We start from the raw sequence: 21,414 nt of genomic DNA, 5'->3' as shown, positions 1-21,414 counted from the left end.
ATTGTTCTTTCACTGAGCTGGGAAATACCTGTTGGTGACACCCCTGGTTCACAGCTCCTTGGCACCTTCCTCGCCTTGTGCACTGGGAGGGAGTCAGCGCCCTCCCCAAAGAGCTGCAAACGACTGCAGCCTCTCCTGCCCTGGAGGAGCCTCTCCTGCCCTGGGACACACCCAGTCACTGCTGACTCACACAGGCACTGCTGAGTCTCCCTCTCCCTTCTGGCCAGGGACTAGTCCCTGCCCTCCAGGAGACTTTTTATCACCCGATAACAGGGGGTGGAGCGTTTAAATCGCTTAAATCGCCCGCGTTGCCTCCGCGGTGCCTCCGGCTACGCCCCCTCCTCTCCTGATTCGTTGCCGGGAACGTCCGGGTCCGGGGTCAGGGGGAAGCAGCTCGGGGCTGATGCTCGCGGGGGACTCGGGGGGGGCCCAGAGTACGAAAAACCGCCCGGTTAAGCCCGATGTCGCCCTCACCCCCTCACTAACCTCAAGTCGCTGCCGCCGCTTTCGCTGCTGCCGCCTCTGTCCTTTGAAGAGACTTTGAAGAGGCCATGGTCTTTCCTGGTTTTGGGTACTTAGTTTAGCCCATGATTTTGTGTGTTAAACCAACTGATTTTCTTTAATGACCAGGTGAGATGTTTAGCATGGAGGATGTATACTCTTCTTAAGCACAGTGAAACAAATTTATTAAGATTATTTTGTTTTGTTTGCAAATGGCAAATTGTTCTTTCCAGTCAGCGTGGTGAAAAAGGGTGAGATGAGTGCTGTTGGTGTCCGAGCCCTTGAAAGAAAGACATGATCCTGATAGGCATATATATATATACACACACACACGTATATGCACACATCCTGATATACATATATGTACATCCTGATATATCAAGAACATCTCCCGTGGGACTGCAAACCCTTTTAACAGTCAACCGTTTTCAGCTCTTATTAGCTGAAAATTACAGGAACGTATTGCAGCTTGTACAACTTTGCCTGTTTGGTGCAGCTATGCCAATGCAGGCTGATAGCAAGAAACCTCAGTCTGTCATCTTATTCTTTAGCAGACAGCTTACCAAAAATGTCAACCTAGTTCATCTAGAACTTTTACTAACAGAAGAGTGGTGAAATTGCAAAGCATATTTGTCTGTATATTGAATTTCAGCATTTACTTGGCACTGCCTTCTGCTGCTGGTGGAATACGGCATGGGGTCCCTGGCAGGCTCCAGTACTTTGTGCAGTTGCGGAACACGTTATTTAGCCTATTTTAAGGGCAGGCTCACCACTTTAGCCAAAGGTTCTGCTTTGAATCGCTGAAAATTATTTTCCTTGGTGCATGTTTTTGCAAGCTACTTGTAGAAATCAGTGGTTTGAGTTCCTGCTTAATTCAGCTATTCAATTCACAGGCTGCTTCTGTTATCCTTCCAGACCACATCTTGGTGTACATCCCACTCGTTCAACAGGTTTTGTTTTAACAGAAATAAAAAGTTTAGCGCATAGACACTTTGTATCTCATGTGCAGAAAGGGAAAAACTCCAAGTCCCACACATCTTTTCATATTGTATACACATGTGTGAATAATTTTGTGAAGAAATGGCACACGATACATTGGTAAATTTTATTAGTAATTGGCAATGCCAGACCATCGTTTTGATTTCAAAGTAGTGGCAAAACTTACACAGATTGCTACTAAAATCAAAGGATGAATCTAGCACCACATCCCTGTTTCTAAGTCTTAGCAGACAGACTGGATAATCAAAGGCAAAAGAGATACAACTAAAGTATTTCGATAAACAGATGTCACCCACTTTAAAGTGTTGAATCTCAGTTTAAATTTTCCCATGCTACATAAATAGTCCCTTCACTTCCTTCAGCCTTGTGGTTTTTCATTTCCCGCTGCTATTCAGACCAAATGAAAAAAAAAAAAGTAGTTATATTTATGAGGATTCTATATTTGCTCTGTTTCGGGGTTTTCATTTCTTCAATAAATGTACTTAAAATTAAATGCTCTGGGAATGTGCCAGAAATGCTGTCAACCACTGTGGCAAGCAGACAGATGAAGTTTCAGCTGAATGCGATGTGCCCGGGTTACCGTGTTTGTTTAGAAACTGATGACCATAGTCTCTGGCCACACCAGAGTAGCCTGTGAGGAATGTATTTTTAAAGAGCTTGGAGTCACAATTTCATATTCCCAGCACTCACAGGCTTACAGGAGAACTTGGCCTCCATCTAGACACTGAACTGGGTTCTGCGACCTGTATACTCAGCGCTAAGACAAAACCTGATTGCATGCATTGGTCTCCCAATGAGTGCTGAGCCTAGGTCAAAACGTGTGCTTCAGGGCCTGGTTGCCATGTGTAAGTGCATACGCACATCCAACGCGGTAGGTGTCCCTTCTACGTACATGTGCGCCAAGCCTCCCAGAGATGAATTTTTGATTTTTTTGGACAGGCCTTTACAAAGCTCCCTTGATTCCCCCCACCCCCCCCCCCATTGTTTTTGTTACTATGGAAACCCTGAATGTACTATTCTCTCAGATAACTTTTTCATCATGTTTTCCACAGCAATTCATTAAAATATTCTGGTTAAAAAAAAAAAAGAATATATTCAATGGTGCATTCTGTCTGCAGATTTTAAAAAGCTGATCATTTATGGTTTCAGGATTTCTTTGAACTGTTGGGCAGGAGTAAAATTTAGGCATTTATTCTTCTGGTGAGCTTAGCAAATTGAATAGGATTTTGTAGATTCAGAATCAGATTCGTTGTTTTGAGGAATATCTGTTGAAATTGGGCACTGAAATGTTAACTCGTGGTTCTTAATGGTATTTTCTATGTTACTTTACCAGATAAGTTAAATTTACTTATAAATTCCCCTCTTGCTTTTAGAATTAGCCTGTGAAGTTGAAGAAATCTCTTGCCCTGAATTGCCTTTTTTGTTGAAGTAGAAGTCTTCTCAGTCTGTGCTTTGGGACAAGCAACAGTTCAAATCTGTGGTAAAGGCATGTAGGTTATCATTTACTTCTGATTCTTAAATACAAAAATAGTTAAAATTTGTTATGTTGTATGGCTTTTTAACCACAAATTGCAGCATTTTCCATTAATTATTTGTAGTTCTAATCACACCATCTCAAAAAAGGATCTAACAGAATTAGAAAAAGTACAAAGCAGGAGCAAGGGGGATGGTCAGGGACATGGAATGGCTTTCATAGAAGACATTTAATAAATAGATTTCTAAGTTTGGAAAAGAGACAACAGAAGTGGGGTGTGCTAGAAACAAAAAATGAAACATGCAAACAGATTGAATGCAGAATGATTAGGCTTGATTTCTCAGGGAGAATCAGTTTTTAAAAGTTTAAAATAGACATAAAGGGTTGGGTGGTGTTGCTTGTGGTTTTGTTTTTTTAAACCAACAAATCACTATAGTGTGGAACTCCCTGCAACACACCATGCTGATGACCAAAACCTTGGTAGGATTGCAAAACTGCTGCATTCATGGGCAGGTTCATTGTGTCACTACATTTAGTAGCCATCTGTGCAGCTTCTGGCTCGAGGGGTACATAGCTCCTGAGCACCAGAAGCTGCGAGACGGCACTGGGGGAAGACATGGTCTGTGCCTCTGCCACTCCTCCTCCAAGCATCCACTACTGGCCACCATTCAAATACTCAGTGTAGTGACTAAGTGGGTACTTCATCTGATCCATTGTGCCTGTTATATGCGTTATATATGTATTTTGTGTGTGTTTTAAATTTGTTCGAGACAAGTGTGACAGGTTTGCCCACACCTGACAGCAGCCATTTCTACTCTGCTGGCTCTGGATAGGTTTGAGTTAACTTTGTTTATAGCAGCCTGTATAGTGCTGTGTTTTGGATCTGTGGCTAAAACGAAGCTGACAACACACCAGTATGTTGGCTGTTGCTGAGCAGATCTCGCACAGCGTCAAGGCCTTCTCTGCTTCTCACTCTGCCCCCTCGGTCAGTAGGCTGGGAATGGGAGGGGAGACAGCCAGGACAGCTGACCCAAATTGGTCAGTGGGATAGTCCATACTATATAATGTCATGCTCAGCAATAAAAGCAGCAGTGAAGGAGGAAGAACAGGGTTTTTGGCTTCCAAGGTGGCCATTGCTCAGAGACTGGCTGGGCATTGGTCTGTCCGTGGGAGGTGGTGAGGGATTTCCTTTGCATCGCTGTTTTTTTTCCCCACCTATTAAACTATCCTTATCTCTACCCACAAGTTTTCTCGCTTTCGTTCTTCCTGTTCCCTCCCTTGCCCCATTGTGGGGGCAGGGGGAGTGAGCGAGCAGCTGCATGGGTGCTTGGCTGCTGGCTCAGGTCAACCCAGCTCAACAGAGTTTCTCTCTTTATCTTGATGCAACTCTTAACGTTGCATGTCTTGTGAATAATGTTGGAGGCCTTTATTTCACCACTCCTGAATATCACAATGTAGAGAATTTCAGTGTTCTTGAACAAAAGCCTGGTTTGTTGCAGGTTTAGTGTTCTTTTTAGTAAACTCGTTCCCTCACAAAATTTATTTTTCTTGAAGAGCTCTTCCTCATTGCTGTCACATCCTTCCTGGTTTTTGTCCCATTTTATCCTCATTCAGGGGTGTTAATGTTTACGTGTGCCCATAAATACTGAAATGGAAAAAGGCAGCAGGTCATTTTGTCTCCCGTTTTCTTAAGCACAAGGGAAAGTTTTGTGCGGTATAACCTTGAAGCACAGTAGTCATTATGTCAGGGCTAGTATTGTCATTAAATCAAAACAGTGCAGTCATCCTGGAAACTTTGATACTAGCCAGTCTCTCTAACACTGGATGAAACTACTGATTGAAACACTGCAGACATAAGACAATTTGCAGGACTAAGTGCAGGAGTAGTGGCTTTTCATACCTTGTAAATCTCCTGTTCTGATTCATGGGTGTTTTCACAGTACTCAGCTAATCCCTTTAACCTGCAATAGAGTTAAGGCTACAGAGAATATACTTCCTGTGAACAAGGTGATAGATGGCAGAACGATGTGCCCGTGTATCTCTTCCCTGTCAGCACAGTAATGCTAAATGTGGGTTGAGTTAAAAAGGGTCATTGAGCAAATTCGCTCTCCTGAATTGATTGCTGTTGGTGCTGACGCACAAGCAAGAATGGTCAAGGTGTGCTGGAGCTGATCACATGAGTCACCGAAGACAGATGAGAGGTACTATGGGGGAGTCTGTCTTTGCTACTGGCTGGTGCAGATGCATGGGGTGCAGGGGGAGGCCTTCGTCTGCGAAGATCTTGGTCTCGTAAGTATGTGTCGGAAATGCTGTTTCCTACCTCCTTCAGGAGGAAAATCTATTGCCTGGAATACAGAGCAAGTACGTGCACGTGTAAATCTCGATAATGTTTGAACAGCATCTAAGCACCTAAAAATATCCTGTATTCATTTATATTAACCCAAGCAAATTAAAATCACACTTCACCTTGAATTGGAGCCTTCTTCTGAAAACTCTCAGACATATAAATAATTGCTAGGGGAAGTCTCCTGCCACAGCTCACTGAGACACTACATCCTGTGATACAGCCTCTGAGGTGGCTCACCTCACCCAAGCGCTTCGGTGCTCAGAATCAAACAGGTCACACCAGACCCAGGGATTTTCTTCTGCCTTTTTCAAGTCCTCATCCCTCGCCTGTGTCTGTGCTGCTAAGGAAGTGTTGAGGTTGGCATGAAGAGCTGCTGCGTCTCTGTGTAACCTCTGCAACAGCAGCTGCCTTGGAGGTTTCAGGGAGGGGCATGACCTCTCCACTTGCAGCGAACCCCAAGTGTCCCAAGTTCCCCGTCGCAGACCAGGGCTGCAGGCTCTGTTACAGAGATGGCGAAAAGACCGGGTGTGAATTAACCTTCACTTGTGTTTAATGACATTGTGGAAATCCAGGAGGAGCCTTGGGCACTGTGAAGTCCTGAGATAGCTAAATGTTTGGCTTATTTACCTGTCAGACTCTTCAAGGTCTGCTAAGTGCATAGAAATTTCTGTCTTTTTATCAGTGAGGACGCTCGCCCTTCACACGAGCTTATTAGTGAAGGCATGGAGGGGAGCAGTGGGTCACCTAGGGCTTCCTGAAAGAAGGAAAGATTCTTGTTTCTGGTTCATAGTAACCTCGGGGGACGCAAAGACCCTGGCAGCCTTAGGGCTTTAGTCCTGTTGAGACATTATATTTTGCCTTCTAGCCTGAACAGTAGAGGATCAAGACGTTCCCTCTCCGGGAAAAGCATGGGGTGAGAATTGCATTAGCCACACTAGGAGATTACTCTCCTCTCCCAGGACTTCCAGTTAATATAATTCCCCTTCTTTTTAGTTTTTTCTTCTGCTGAAACAAGTCTGCCTGTGTTAAACAACAGACCCTTTTCCTCGGTTTTGGCCAGAGGAGGAAGCCTTTGTCCCGATACCCTGGCAGCTGGCCAAGGCAGTCGGGCTGTGGGCCAGGAGGGGGTGAACTTGAAAGGAACAGTGTGTTGTTTCTGCTCTGGTAGCATTCTTCCTTCTTCACCAGTGCCTCAGCCCCCGGCCGCCTTCAGTCGCTCATTATACACAAAAGAACCTAAGGGCAAAAGAGAGAATTTTCTCTTGACCGCCTGTAACTTGCAATAATAAAAAATAAAGCAATTTCAGGGCTTTCAGTTGTCTGTGTGCAGACATAATTGGGAGAAAATCTTCTTAGAACTGGCAGCTTTCTCACAAGGGAGAGGAGAACTGATACCTTTTTTTTCCCCTCCATTTTAGTAGCAGCTTTTATACAGTAATGTACATCTTCCAGTCCTGTATACCCTATCAGTAGTGGTTTTACCTTGGCAGTGCATAAATTTTATTATTGGCCATTACTTTAGTCCTAGTTAGTATTTTTGGTTTTGTTTCTCATTTCAGTAGTTATTCTTATACAAAGCAATGAGCAGTCATATGTATGCTCTAGGAAGACAGGAAGAGGCAGCACTTAGAATTAATAATTTTTAAGGCCGTGTTCTCAAACTTTTTTTAAAAATTGTAGTGTTACTTCACATTCCTGCAAGGTCTGACACTGCAGGGTGGTGACCACTAGGTTTGAAGGTGGTGACCATGAGGTTTGAACAACCAGCAACTGGAAAAGGTAGCAAATTAGGTGTTCAGACATCTTCCAAAAATGACATTCACACTGAGGTATCTCAAAGGCACTGACAAAAAGGCTTTCACAAGTGGTGCTCCAGGCTTAGACGCTGACATGTGCAAGACTTTTGGAACTTGCATCTGTGAAAGACTTATATGGACCATTGGATCGTTCAGCTTGGCTTCTCGTGTGCTACAGGCCACACAGTTTCTCTTACTTCTGCACAGAGATCAGTAACTGGAGTTGGTTAAATTATCCAGTGTTGATGTAAAAATATCAAGTGATAGCAAATCAACTATTTTTATTTTGTTCTACTGATTAATCACCTTCACCGCTTTAAAAAGCTGTGCCTTACTTCCAGTCCATATTTCTCTGGCTTCAGCTTCCAACCCTTCAGTGTCCATACCTTTGTGACCATGACTATATGCAGATGCTGTGAACAAGTCACCTCTCAATCTTCTTTTTTTTGGCAAGCTGACCAGAATGAATTTATCAGCTTTCTCTTAAGTGTCCCTTCCAACACCAGTATTCATTCTGAGGCTGTTTTCATACCCTGTCTGATTTAGGATGTGGTTACAAAACTGGATGCTATATGCCAGTGTTGCACTCATCAATACTATATATGGAAAGAAAGACACCTGCACCTCACTCCATCCCTCTTAGACGTCTTAAGCGTGCACAGCACGCCTCTTCCATCGCTTCCTTTTTGGGGACAAAAATCACAGATGGCAGCCTACTGTGACTCGAAGCACAAAGGCAAGATGCCTGCTCTAGGTTCTTAAGTCCCAGGCTATATCTCTGCAAATTTTCTGCATAGCATACCTGTGGTGAAGCTTTTCCTGCTCATGAGCGCTGCTGAAATCTGTCTCAATCACTGCAACTTTCTCTTCTCTTCTCTTTGCAAAAAAAGTAATAATGTTAGTATCTGCGTAACCTACTATGCAAAACTGTTCATAAGTGATCTGTAAGAACCTATTTTTAAATTGTGGTTTTGTCAGATCCAGATTTGACTGGATCCATTCAGTAATACTTATACAGCTATAAAAGATACATTAGAAATTGCACATGAACTGCATCCATAGCAATTCTCTTGGCAACTCGAACTAGAGAATCCTGGCATTTCCTCTGCAGATGACTTTGGTTTTGGCACCTCCAACTCTGTCTAGTTCGACTTAGAAGTTGCTTAACAGCAATAAAAGTACCTGACCATATTCTCATAAGAATGTGGGTTAATTTTCAGCTTTTTTTTTTCTTTCTGTGTTAACTTACTTTATCTGGGAATGCAACACTAAAGTGCACCAAATAAAGGAGTCTTAGAAGATCCTGTTGAACTTTGTTATCTGATCATGTGTGAGGTAGAGCACGTTTCCAGGCTGGGACAGCATCAGAGGCAGTGTGTGGTACATGAGGGTCAGCTGAGGAGTCCCATGCAGCTGGAAATCCACGTTGTTGGATCCACAGCTCTGAACTGGTAGGAACAAAGGCATAACACCATGAAGTTTCCAAGAGGAGAGTGGAGATTTCATTATAAAGACTTCCTGGCTGGAGAAGAGACCTCAGAGAGTGGTAGCTGTATACAAAGTATGGAGAAAGTTATATATTTGCACTGCTGAGTATGTTGTAAGGAGAGTGTTTAATAATAGTGATATAATGCCTTTAATAGCTTAAGTAGTATTTCAGAGCACTGTTGGATGCATATCACTGTTACATTGTCCAGCTGACAGCCAGACCAGTGCAGTGTTGACCTCTGCAATATATTCCCAATGTATGTTACTTGCATACTGTATGAAGATGTTTCTTTTGTTATTTTCAGCTTTATTGGCCCAAGGTACTGCTTACATTTATCACTAACATTATTCTTTCTTCTTTTTTTTTTCATGTTTCTTCCTTGATCTGATTTTGTGCCATGCCTCCTTAATGTTTACATCCTTGAGCAACAGTAGTTGTTTGATTATGTGTCTTTCAGATTATCTCTGTGAGCTCTTCCTGGCTAATCTCTGTTTTGGCATCCCTCCATTTTTCTCTGCCAGATTATCATTCTCTGAGCTCCCTGCATTTTGTCCATGTTAATGTTAATGATGAAATTATATTAGGTTAACAGTGACATTATTCTTCCCTCTGGTTTCCTTATTCATTGTAGTGGTAAGAAAGAAGAAAGAGCACTGCTGTAACTGTCTCACCTAGGTCAGCCTCTGTCATTGGCAGCCATCGTTTTGCAGTGTCCGTGCCAATTGCAGTCTGGTATATTACTCCCAAGATCCTTGTTTGATAACTAGGACATCCGATTTGCCTAGGGTGGCAAGTCTCTGGAGTTCTGGGTGTTTCCATGACCCCTGGAGAGCTGTCCTTTCAGAGAGATCCGTGTCTGACCTTTAGGAGATGGGACATTGCAGTGTGCCAGTGGGCTAGTGTTCTCCGAATCCCCTGGAGTCAGGAGTCGTTCCATGTCATCAAAGCAGCACAATAATTCAGGACAGAAATGCTAAAACAAAGCAAGCATTGCCAGTGAGCCCGGCGTAACTGTCCTCAGCATGCTCATGAGTGTCTAATCTTTATCTACATGTTTTTAAAACTTACACTGTATTTTGTTGATGTGAATAACTGAGAAGAGAGTAAACTAGCAGTAAGGAGGTTAATAATTGGGAATTATAGTGTTTCAGACAGACAAAGATAGATGCTATGGGACAAATTACCACTTACTTTTTCATCAGCTTTGGTTTTTAATACACCTCTTCTCAGTTGGTGACTCTGTTAGGTTTTCTCCACCGTTCCTTCTTTCCTTTAGCAAATGTGAGCCTACGCGAGGCACTCGGTCATGCAGTACAGCCACAGTGTGCCATCCGTCCTCCTGCCTGGAACCTGCCCTGGGCCCGGCTTGCTCCTCAGCAGTAGCAGCCCAATGGCCATTGGAAAGACGTCATGCGAGCCAAACACATCAGCATCTCATCTGTTCTCCCAATCCCATCCTCTCCCAGATATCCTTCAAGAGCCCAGCTAAAAATTTCAAGTTTGAAAAGCAGATCAATTGTGCCAGAAAATTTTCTGCAGAGCTGCAGTTAGATATTCTGGGGGGAGATCATTTCTAACATAGCCATCAGAGCCCTGTTTTAGCACCGCAGCCATCATTTGAGTGGCGTATCAAGCAGAGGCCCTCACCGATTCGTACGTCACATCTAACCACAGTGACATAGATTTATTTCCATTTAAAAGTGTGGAGAAGTAGGTATGTGCTGTAGCTCAGCTGCGTGTGATTGAAAGGCAGGGCCTCCCCATGTAGTTCCAGGAAATGAGTTTACTGTATCTGTGACAGCCATCGTGTTCACACAAGCCTTACAGCAGCAGAGCTCGGCGTGGGGTTTTTCCACTGCGAGCGTTAGCCAGGCGAGCGCGTGGTTAGGCTGGCCTGCAGCCGTCCTGCGCTGGCTTCAGCCTGGCTCACCTCTCCCTGCCGGATCCCCGAGGGCACTGGGCTCCCTGTGGCTTCACCCAGGAGCAGCAGAGCAGCGCTGGGGAGCAAGCCTCTGCCTTGCACCCGCCGAGCGGCGGGGAGCTGGAGGGAGCATCGCTCCGAGATTGTCTTTGGAGGTGGAGAATGCCTTTAGGATCATTTTGTCTAAATATGGCAATCCAAGGTTTTTTGAGCCACAAAGTATAAAAACCGCTTTTTCCTATGGTTTGGATCGCTGCAGTGAGTAATGCTGATTTCTTAGTTAAAAAAAAAAAAAAGAAAAGAAAAAAGAAAAAAGTGACAGTGGAGAAAGTAATGGTAAATACTCATCACCTGGTAACCCAAAAAAAATTAACTTTCTTCATCCATATAGGCGTACCCATTTAGTCTTCATTCAGGGAATGAGCAGGCTGCACTGGTAGATTGGGTTACTGTATAGTACATTCTTTTCAGTAATTTAAAAGAATGCCAAAGCAAACACAGTTTTAAAAAAATAACCCTAAAAAGTAAATGGTGTAGTTTGTTGCCCTCCATATGGTTAGCTGTCTCAAAGGTCATAAAATGGGGGTCTTTTGGTGGGACAGCTGGGTTTATGTAGCACATGCAGATTGATATTTTGGCTTTGAGCCAGACCTACCTAATTTTTCCATTTTGCTTCTATGATGAGGAGAGGTGGTTGAGGTGACTTCAAGGGGCAGTTCTGTGATTTCATTCATATTTGTATTAAAGAGCCTTTTAAGAGTATTTAAGATTAGAAACCAGTCTAAATAAAACTCAAGTGCAAAAAAAAAAAGCGAAGCTCACTTGTTTTATGAAAAGGCTGAGCCTGCAGCCAGGCAGAGCCCCAGCTCGCACCATCTGACAACGAGCACCTCACAGCTATTTATGCACTGCGGTTACTGGTGATTATACTGCGAGGCAAACCCACAGAAGCCAGAGAAATCTACATTGCTCTTGTAGCCTTCCAGAGCGTGGGTGTTTCTGTCTGTACGTATGTATACATCTATATGCGTAGGTGTGCACATAGAGCAAAGAAGAATCGCACACATCCAGGAATCCTCTATGTCCTGACTACTGGAGATTCAGATGTTGAGTGTGTTTTGCTGCTTCCTCGCTGCCCTCTGTGAGGGTGGCATGCAGCACCTGGCTGCTGTGGCAGAGGGGGTGCCGGCGGGCTGCTCCCTGCCTGCCACACCACCAGTAAATTCCCCTTTGGCTGGTCCTGCCCCATACTGACCACCGCTCCCCCAAGAAAACAGTCCAGCGCCTTTCACCTTGTCATGGTTGGCAGCGCTCCTGGGCCGAACACAAGTGCCCCTCTGCTGGGAGGGGCAGCGCCAGAGGGAGCGGGGGCTCTAAGAAGTGGCTTTTCCCAGTTAGAGTCCTGGAGGGACTGTATAAGTAAAGAGCTTTTTTCCAGCGATGTAAATGGAGTTTTCTGTAACAGAAATAACCTATGTAAAGTAAAAATGAATTTGGCAAGCAGTATAAAGGCTTAAGCTTAATAAGTGCAATATTTAGTAGTGTATATTTGCTGCCGAGTTTGTAAAGAAAACCAGACTGCAAAGCTGGTGGAAGCTACCAACTAAGCACCAGAAAAAGGAATGTCTTGAGGTGCTCAATAATCATAAGGCAGTTGCCTTCTCACTCAAGGACAGACTGAGTACAGTGTCCTTCCTGGAGTGTATTCATCTAATGCCCATCAGTGGCAACATGAACAACTGACTGAGAATTTAAAAAGATGAGACATCGGTTAGTCTATTCCGGTCTCTGGGTAAAGGGGGTGTAGAAGAGAATAAGCTCTTGAGGAACCCAAATATTTTCACCAAAGATGTTTCACCCCGTTCACTAGCTTCAGGTAGTGCTTTCTATGCTAATGTCTATTTTAAATGTAAGCATTTTGTGATCCTTCCTTTACACTTTTTCTTAGCTAGATGGCACATTAAAGATAATTTCATTATTTTTAATTCAGCTTTTGTATATTTTAATCATTTTGCTCCTATCTATCTAAATAAAACTATACAAATTAATAAATTGTGAACAGTCAATAAGTATAGAGCATATGTCACCATATATCACTGTAATTAAAGAACAAAGAACTCTGTGTACTAAGTTGTTTAATTAATTTATATATGAGTAGAGACAGATTTTAGTGTAAAGAACTGCAAAGTTTGGTGTAAAATCTCCATTTAATTATGGAGCAGCATGTTTTAATTTTTAGCAACTAATGAAAACCATTTTTTCTTTAGAGAAGGAATTAAAAGTACAAATGCAAAATAAAATTAGTGCTTTAAATATATATTTTTTTTTTGTGATTTAGAACAGCATTAGGTTTGGTAACTAATTAACCTATTCTCTCTGTATCATATCCTTCCAACATTTCAAATTACTCTGCTGTAATTGGTAAGCAAAACTGAGAGGGAGAATACCTCCTTCAGGTATAACTTTTTTCTTCTGCACCAGATGCGTGTCACACGATGAAGTCAAATGAATATGAGAAGGTCCAGCCCAGCAGCACTTACTGTCTCATATAGTATTATTAAAATGAACAGCTTTCAGTTGTTTTTCTTTAATTCCTTTACTCTGAAGTAGGAAAATGTGTGTCCATTGCCTGAAAATTAGAATACGTTTATAGGTATGGATGCTCTAAGCTATATGAACATTAGTCATTTAAAATGTAACGAAAGCAGTTCATGTTCACATAGCTGTGCTCTACCCTTCTGTTGTACTTTTCAAGATTTAAAATCTTCCATAATACCAACTTTTTATCTAAAGATCATTGCCGTTGTGTTTGCTAACTGGACTTAACTTATCTTCTGTTACCTCTTGAAATAAATCAGTTTGCCTTTGGTTCAAATTCCTCTCTTCCCTAAAAAGTTATTCTTGATTATTTCTCTTGGATGAATGTATTGCTTGTGGAATCCCAAGAACAACTCACTTTTCCTGCTAGGAACCGTCGATCCATCCCTTAGCCTTATGTGTCAGCAACTGTGAAAATGTATTTCTCTGTAGAGCTGCTAAGCCTGTGTGTAGCTTTGCTGGCAGGTGCTTCAGAAGACCTCAGTTTGGACTGCTCACGTGAGCAAAATTCTGCCTGTGAGAAAAACCTGTTTTGATTCAGGGACTCCCTCTGGAAGTGAGGGTCGTTGCTGCCGCTGGGACCTGGTTGGAAACATGAAATGTTCTTTGTTGTCTGCTTCCTCCTTCTAAGTTTTTTCTTTGTCATGCTTCATGGCCCAACCCTTTTGAATTCCTCCAACTTGCAGAACTGCTGTTACAATAAGAATTACGTTTCCGTATCAAAATCCAGCTCCTCTTCACTTCAACAGTTTTTCTATGTAGTCATGTAGATTATGGGGATTTCTCTTTGGCATTTGAGGCAGCACAAATAGAGGATATAAATATTAAGGAAAGAATGAGCAGTAGAAGCCAAGACATTATCCTGTAACAAAAAAAAAGTTAAAAAAACAGTTCTCATGCAGACCTTGCTGTTGTAGCAAAGAGCAAGGAAGTGAAGTGAGGACTGACAAGATTAAAATTAATCTATTGGTTTTAGAGTCATGGAAAATGACCTTAAGATGTCCCCTAGTCAAATGGTTTCCCTTAGCAGAGAATCAATTCATCTGCTTTTAAAATTCTCCAGAGATATAGCTTTTGTAACTCGATGCTCTACTGCACAGCCTAACTATCCTTGCCATGAAGAAGGTTTTTTACTAATCTCTACCTGGCATCTCCTTGCTTCCATGCAAGCCCATTCATCTTGCCTTGTCTGGACCCAGGTGTATTCTGAGGCTGGTACACTCATTTCCATGGGCATCATGTTCTCTCAGAGTAATACATGAGTCTTACTGGACTGGAGCACTGAGCTTTCAGAAAACCTAATGATAGAAACTAGTACTTCATCAGTGTAACATTCATCTCCACTTCTAAAGAAGGTTGCAATTGTTCGGGGGATACAGTGATGCTGCAGGACGGTACTTCCAGCTTTTTCTTTTCTCTTCTTCACATTTGACTTTTGATTACATTTCTTGGAGAAGAAGAAAATACTTAGGATGCTCTGGCAGCCTGTTGCCATCTGGTAGAAAACAGCAAAATGATTGCCTTGCGAGTTTGCTTTACACCTTGTTCAAATACATTAATCTCCAATGGTAGAATAACCTATTGAGAGAGGAGGCAAAGCAGCAATTCAATGTTTTTGTTAGTAACTCTAATTCTTTATCAACAATAAAGGTGTTTTATTTCAGTTTACCAAAGCAAAAGTTGTCAGGTAAAGAGAACATACTGAAATCTTCCAGTCCCAGGGCACAACAGGAAGATGAGTCTGGTTTAATTAACAGGTATAATAGGACGAGAAAGTCAACAGGCACATTTGGTCTTGAGGTGTCATGTGATGATGCCAACAATGCTTCGGTGCTAGCCTGAGATGGGTTCAGGTTGATATATATCTGTTTAGATTTGAACAATAATAAAGCACAACTGAGACACAATGTAGTATGCCACATAGGAAATAATTGATTAGCTCAGCTCAGCTGTGTGCTGGATATGTACTTCACATGTATCAGGCAAAATTTCCAAAGCTAGGCAAAATTATGGGTTTCTCTACATGTAGTTTATGCTTATAATTGGTATGACCTAATTTGCATTTTCAGAGAACCATTGCCAGTTAAGATCCTTGGTGACTACATGCAATGCCAAATGCCATATGTGAACTAGCTGCATTTAAACGTGCAAGTCTAACTTCAAACATCTGTATTTTTTCATCTCTTGTTAAAAGTAAATCCAGTATTAAGGAGACAGATTAAGCTCATTTGTATCAGTAATGCAGTAGGGCCATGCCTTAATCTTTTAAAAAAAAAGTTTAGGTCTGGTCTCATTAATCAGCACCCACCATGTTGCTTGTTTTTTTTTTTTTTTGCAGAACATAGGAAACTTGGCAATCTGACTGTGACAGTGAAAAAGACCGTCCCCTCTCCAGAAGCAATACAGATCCTCTACCAACGCATGAGATATGAATATGAGTTTTATTACTATGTCAAAGAACAGTTCCACCTGCTGAAGCGCAAGTTTGGACTGAAGTCTCATATCAGGAAACCACGTCCCAGACCTGAGTTCTTCATTCCTTCTCCCCTTGAAACAGAGGAACCAATAGATGATGAGGAAGAAGATGATGAAAAGTGGCTAGAGGATATCTATAAAAGGTGATGGATGGAAGAGCTATCCTTTCTCTTCTGGTGACCCCTCCAGCTTTCTTAAGATTTTTTTTAATTATTATTAAAAGTAATTCCTTAAGGAACTGAGTTAATGCGCAGCAGCATTTGAAACGGAATGAAAGAGACCACTCCCACATGCTGGGACCGTCGGGAGATACCTGGTTTTGCGGGTTTGATTCATTATACGGTGTTGACTCTATAGCATTCTTGCTATAGCATAGTTCAAGAGAGAAGTATCTACTGTCTATCACAAAATAACTTTTGGAGTACACAGTAGTCCTCTGGGAACCTGCAAAACATAAAAGAATAGATTAGGCAGTCTTGAAAAGTAAATTTTACAGACTGTTGTCTCTCTCTTTCTCCAGAATCAAGTCTTCGTTGCATAACACTGTGGCATTAACTACCGGTAATGCGGACTATGGGCAGTGAGCCACTTGGGAAGAATGTCCAGAGCACACTGGTATCCCAGGGGTGCGGTCAGAGCCACTGCCGTGTCTGTGCACATCGGGAATAACAGGCTCAGAAAGGGGCTAGATTATGGCTTCTGAATTACCCTGTGCAGGAGGAGCGAGGCTGCTATTCTGGCAAATTAATATTAGTGGACATAAGGCGAGTTATAGGAACCAGATGTTTTTGGTAAACCGTTCTTGTTCATAGAGAGGAAAAAGTTACCTGGTCAGTGACTGGCAACAACAAAAGAAAAGTGCAAAGCAGGGTTATCTAAACAGTAGAGTTTTGTTTCTGCAGTTGAGTGCTTTTCTATTAGACTCTGAAGGAAAAGATACAGCGTATGGTTTTTATGTTCTGGAAGGGTGTTTCTAGATTTTTATGCTTCATATGGGTCACAGATCCAAAGAGATACAGAAAAAGTCACTCATTAAAAAACGTAGATGATCTGGAACTCCTATGAAGCATGACAGATATTTCTGCAGTCGCAGAGTTTAGTTGTTCACTTCTGAATCTGAACACAGCTGCCCCACCAGCACAAGCACCAGACATCTGCTTTTAGCATGGCTAGAAGTAAAATTAACAATATGGACATATACAGCTTCTCTAGTTGAAATATTTCAGAATGATAAAGAAGAAGGCATACTCTGTGAAACCAAAGCCGATTCAATGATACGTTGTTAAGACAGTCACTGTGAAAGTTTGCCCTTGTTATTCACTACAAGTATTATGAGCAGACACTAGAAAGGGGATGGGTGGAGGCTAGGAGGAGAAGGGGGAATAGCTCCAATATGTGACATGCTGTTGTCTTTAAGGTGGGTGTCCCCGGGGTTCCCTGTGACGTGTGGGCTTGCCAGCTATTCGACAGCCTGCCAGGACCAGTGGTGCAGAAGTGACAGACCTGCAGGCAGCAATGGGCAGAGCTAGTTGGCCATCTGCTCCATAGCAGAATAGGGGGGATTTGGGGGTCTTGATGAGACCTTGGCCTCTTGTACACCGTTGTTGCAAGAGGAACCTGGACTAGTAAGGGATAATAGCAATAAATTCCTGTCCTAGAGCACATGAAAGAAGCAGGGCCAAGGAGTTGCAGCTCCTCGCCAGGATGAGTCCCAGTAACACTTCAGGAGCAATGTACCTCTAACTCACATCTTTTCTCAAACATAGAATCATAGAATCGTAGAATGGTTTGGGTTGGAAGGGACCTTAAAGATCATCTAGTTCCAACCCCCCTGCCACAGGCAGGGACACCTTCCACTAGGCCAGGTTGCTCAAAGCTTCATCCAACCTGGCCTTAAACACTGCCAGGGAGGGGGCAGCCACATCTACTGGGCAATTTTTGCTTCCTGTTCTGCAGCTGCCTCAGCAGCACGTCTGCCGTCTGCAAGGTCATACTTTGGTTTGCAATAGCAAGCAAAAGTTATTTTGTGATGGACGAGGCATATAAACTCGGGTTAAGCTCGAATGTGCTTTCCAAGGGCTTCCTCTTCCATGAACCTGCTGAGAGCCCATAAACATTATGGCCTATCTTCATCACCAGTCAGTCTTTACTGTACCTACATGCAGAGAATGAAAATAAAAAAGTGTAAATCGTGTTAAGACAAGATGCTAACTTACAGAAAACATTATGTAGAAGATTCTGTTCTCATTATTAACATCCCAGGTTGGTGGTAGCAACACACTACCGTGGGGGAGCACGTTAAAGAAAGCTGAAAACAGCACAGATAACAACTAACGTATTAGATAAAATATGAATCTGCTGCATTGTATATTTTAAGTGGTTTCTATGAAATTACATTGAAAGAGTAATGATTAGTTTACACACTGTGGAGTTGTTATATTTTGGAAAGAAAACTAATATACTCACCTTTCAGAAATTCTGTTTGAATCCTTTTTGCCAATGTTGTAACAGAATAATCAGTCACTTAACACATTCACCCTTCCTGCGAGTTCACCGCCGCTTACCGTAAAGTCTATTTTTATCTATTTAATGGTATCTTCAGCCATCACTACTTATAACCTAAATACAAAACCTGTTTAATGATTTACTTGCTAGGTTTTAACGTCATTGTATTTTTCGTAACAATCAACCTGGCCTCTCCTCCTTGAATGGTACTTCATAAATTTATCTGGCACATAGCGTCTAAGATTCCTGGTCCTACACCCTGTTTGTCTGTCATGAAATGTATTTTACTTAATTGTTAAAAGGTACGTTTTAAGCTGGTTAATCTTTGACTTATTTATTGAAACTTTTCAGCACATTCCAAATTCTAAGTTGCTCAGGAAGAAGTTGATTTAAATGATTATATTTTGGTCTGATGAATATTTCTTATTCCAAAAAAAAATCATTGTTTGTAAGCCTTTAGCCCATGACAGCTTTGTAGGAAGTGCCATGCATGTACTTGTAAATCTTTGTGGGGGGAAGAAGGTGGGTGCTTGACATTTATGAAAATAAGAAAACATATGTGTACATTAGCTTAGCTATAAATGAAAGCAACATATGTTTTGGGATGAAATATTCTTTAACTTATTCACTACCTTCTCCTGAAATATAAATAAGCCATATGACTCTCTATTTTTTAGTCCAGTGATGGTTAAAATAAAACTTGTACATTTCTTCCTAGCGCCACAGTCCAGTTGCTTACGCTAGTTTTCTCACCTGAGGACAGTGGCGGTGGGTAAGTTGCCCCCAGCAGAAAAGGATTGGATACAGCATAGTTTATCATCTAGGAGTCACACTTTAGCAGCAAGGTTGGGGCAGGTTGTTCCTGGGTTATTCTATGTCCCAAACTGTCTGGAGGTGTGAGAGTGAAGGAGGAATTATTTTACTCACCTCAGGTGTGCAGTAAGTACCCTGAAGTACATTGTCTCATGTGCTTTATGGCTGCCAAGTAGAAAGAAGTTCTATCCAGGAGAGAAACAGCTTGGTCCTCATACTCTGCATTTTACTAGATATGGTATTTCATGGCCAAGCGTAAAAGCTCCAATAGTCCAGAGTGATGTTGTAATGTAAGTGAAACATTAGTGCTTTCACACTAAAGGGCAAATCAACCATTGTTAAAATGCAGCATTCCGGAAAAAAATAAATTTTAGTCTTAAGTTTCAAGTGACAGTGACACATGGTGCCAGTTTTTTGTTCCTATTTAATTTACTTCTCTTCCACATAAATTGTGCTGATGATGCAAGGCTAAGCCCAAGTATCTGGAATGTTCTCTACTTTAAATGTGTAGCTCGGCAGAACTGAAGGTATGTGAAACTGATGGTGTATTTGAAGCATTTCAATTTCTTTGTGATTCTTTATCATTGGACCTTTGATGAATTGTTTGAATGTTATAATATAGAATGGTACATAGTATCATAAAGACACAAACAATATCACAAATTTTAAACACTGGAGAACAGATCTGTGGATTCCAGCCATTGAATTCTTCCTCCTTTCAATACTTGATGTAATAAAAATATTTAATGTAAAGGCAGATTTTTTGACTAACAAAGGAAACCACACTGCATGCCAACTTGGGTCCTCTTATCAAATGAAAAAACATCATCCACTGAAGAATAAATCTCTACATCCTCTTAAAAAATTAAGGTCTGTAATTCCCAGTTTAGGCTAATGGTGCTCTGATCTTTCCCTCCATTTTAAGAAAAGGAACATCTGTGATGTTAGACCGTAGCCTAAAACAACACAGCAACATTTTTGAGAGCTAGAATACTGTAGTACAATACCACAGGATTCCTTCTGTTTTATTTTTAAGGATTCAGCCTTCATTGTAAAGAGTTCAGCAAATACATAAAACACTGTCAATCAGTCTGCTTGCATGAGCCAAGACCAGACAAAAGAACTGCGCGTTGTTACATATAGACCTCCATACACAGACTCCATGGGAAAAAGAAGCGAGGTCTTACCAAGCCTTGGAAGTGCCTGTCTAGTGGTGTTGGAATCACCAGGACTATTTCCGCAGGGTCTGTCCCAAGGGAGCATTTGCAAAGTCAGGCTCTGCTTAGGTGCCCACAGGTATGGTGGGAAGGGTGCTGGAGGGCAGCTCTGTGAGAAACAGCCATTGGGGAGGTGAAAAAATCCCCTGCAAAATGTTTAAAGTGGATAGAAGTGTTCTTATTTTGAAGGGCAAAAGTTAAATCTCAAGCAGCATCAATCAGTTGCTGATGTCTCACTTACAACTGAAAAACTGTCATACATTTTCTTGGTTTGCCCAGAAATGGCATTGCCATGCCAAGCTGCAGCACAAAGTGAACTTCAAAGCTCAGGTACAAGCTTTTGAAAATCCATGTGTGTAATGGAAGCACCGGCACGCCTTAACAGTTATGTCCCAGCAGCGATGTCTGATGCCGTCGTCTTGGAAGAGCCTGGAGGTGAGGTGGAAGGTTGTTCTGGGGGCAACAGGGGACTGGGAAGCGGGGAGGTTTTCTGCAAATATGTGTTGGCCTTTCAGATGCTGTAAGATTTGACCAGTGGTGTATCTGAATGTGGATTTTGAATATAAACATGGATTTCCTTTTCTGAGTACGTAAAGGAAGAATGCAAGTCTGGTTTTGTATTTAACTGATAGTGGCTGAAAGGGTAGGTTAATAACACTGCAGGCAGGCAGGCATGGTAGGAGTGTGATTTGTGCAAACTTTTGCCATCCTTCTGTTCCTTTCTTTGGATCTGATGGGCAAAAAGGCTGATGGCAAAGAATTCTGCTACACTGTAGGGGAATTGGTGCTGTGAAAGCTGTGAAAAGTAGAGATTAGCAGGAATACATGGAGGCAATGCTGTTTAGGGGTAAGAATAATGGTCTAAACACTAGGATGATATAGAGCACCCAGTAGAAGTGTTACACAAACTGCTCGCTCTCTTCACGGCTTTGGCTCATCCGGAAAACTTGAGACCGTGCTTCAAAATCAGATGCTGCTTCAGATTTGTGATTTGTATTAAGTTAGTATTTTTTTGGCTTTTTCCATGCACTTCTAAATTGCCACTCTATCTCAGAAGCCTGGTAGAATATAAGCACACAGCCTATACCCATATCTGATGTGCAGGAGCTAGTCTGAGACACAGATTTGATCCTTCAGCAAACCTCTCTCCAGGTTGAGTGCAAGTAATGAGCTGAGTGAAACGTATCCTTCTTGATGCAGTGGTGTTGCTTATGAGCGGAGTTGCTAATTCCCAGTGTGGCTAATGTGCCACAAGGGAAAGTATTCCTGCAGTTTTCCA

The 21,414-nt window shown here is 42.1% G+C and overlaps 1 protein-coding gene across 1 annotated transcript in view; it reads left to right on the top strand.

The window, feature by feature from the left end:
- UST (uronyl 2-sulfotransferase) overlaps positions 1-19,319 on the top strand; it is a 176,138-nt gene extending 156,819 nt beyond the window's left edge. The window contains exon 8 of the mRNA XM_068402706.1: positions 15,464-19,319. Coding sequence (XP_068258807.1) covers positions 15,464-15,747 — 284 coding nt within the window. The 3' untranslated portion in view covers positions 15,748-19,319. The remainder of the gene's footprint in view (positions 1-15,463) is intronic.
- Positions 19,320-21,414: the final 2,095 nt, after the last annotated feature.

The sequence above is a fragment of the Nyctibius grandis genome, chromosome 1 (genome assembly GCF_013368605.1).
Source record: "Nyctibius grandis isolate bNycGra1 chromosome 1, bNycGra1.pri, whole genome shotgun sequence".
Classification (NCBI taxonomy): Eukaryota; Metazoa; Chordata; class Aves; order Nyctibiiformes; family Nyctibiidae; genus Nyctibius; species Nyctibius grandis.
Note: the sequence above shows the minus strand (reverse complement) of the source record. Positions and strands in the feature narration are given on the sequence as shown.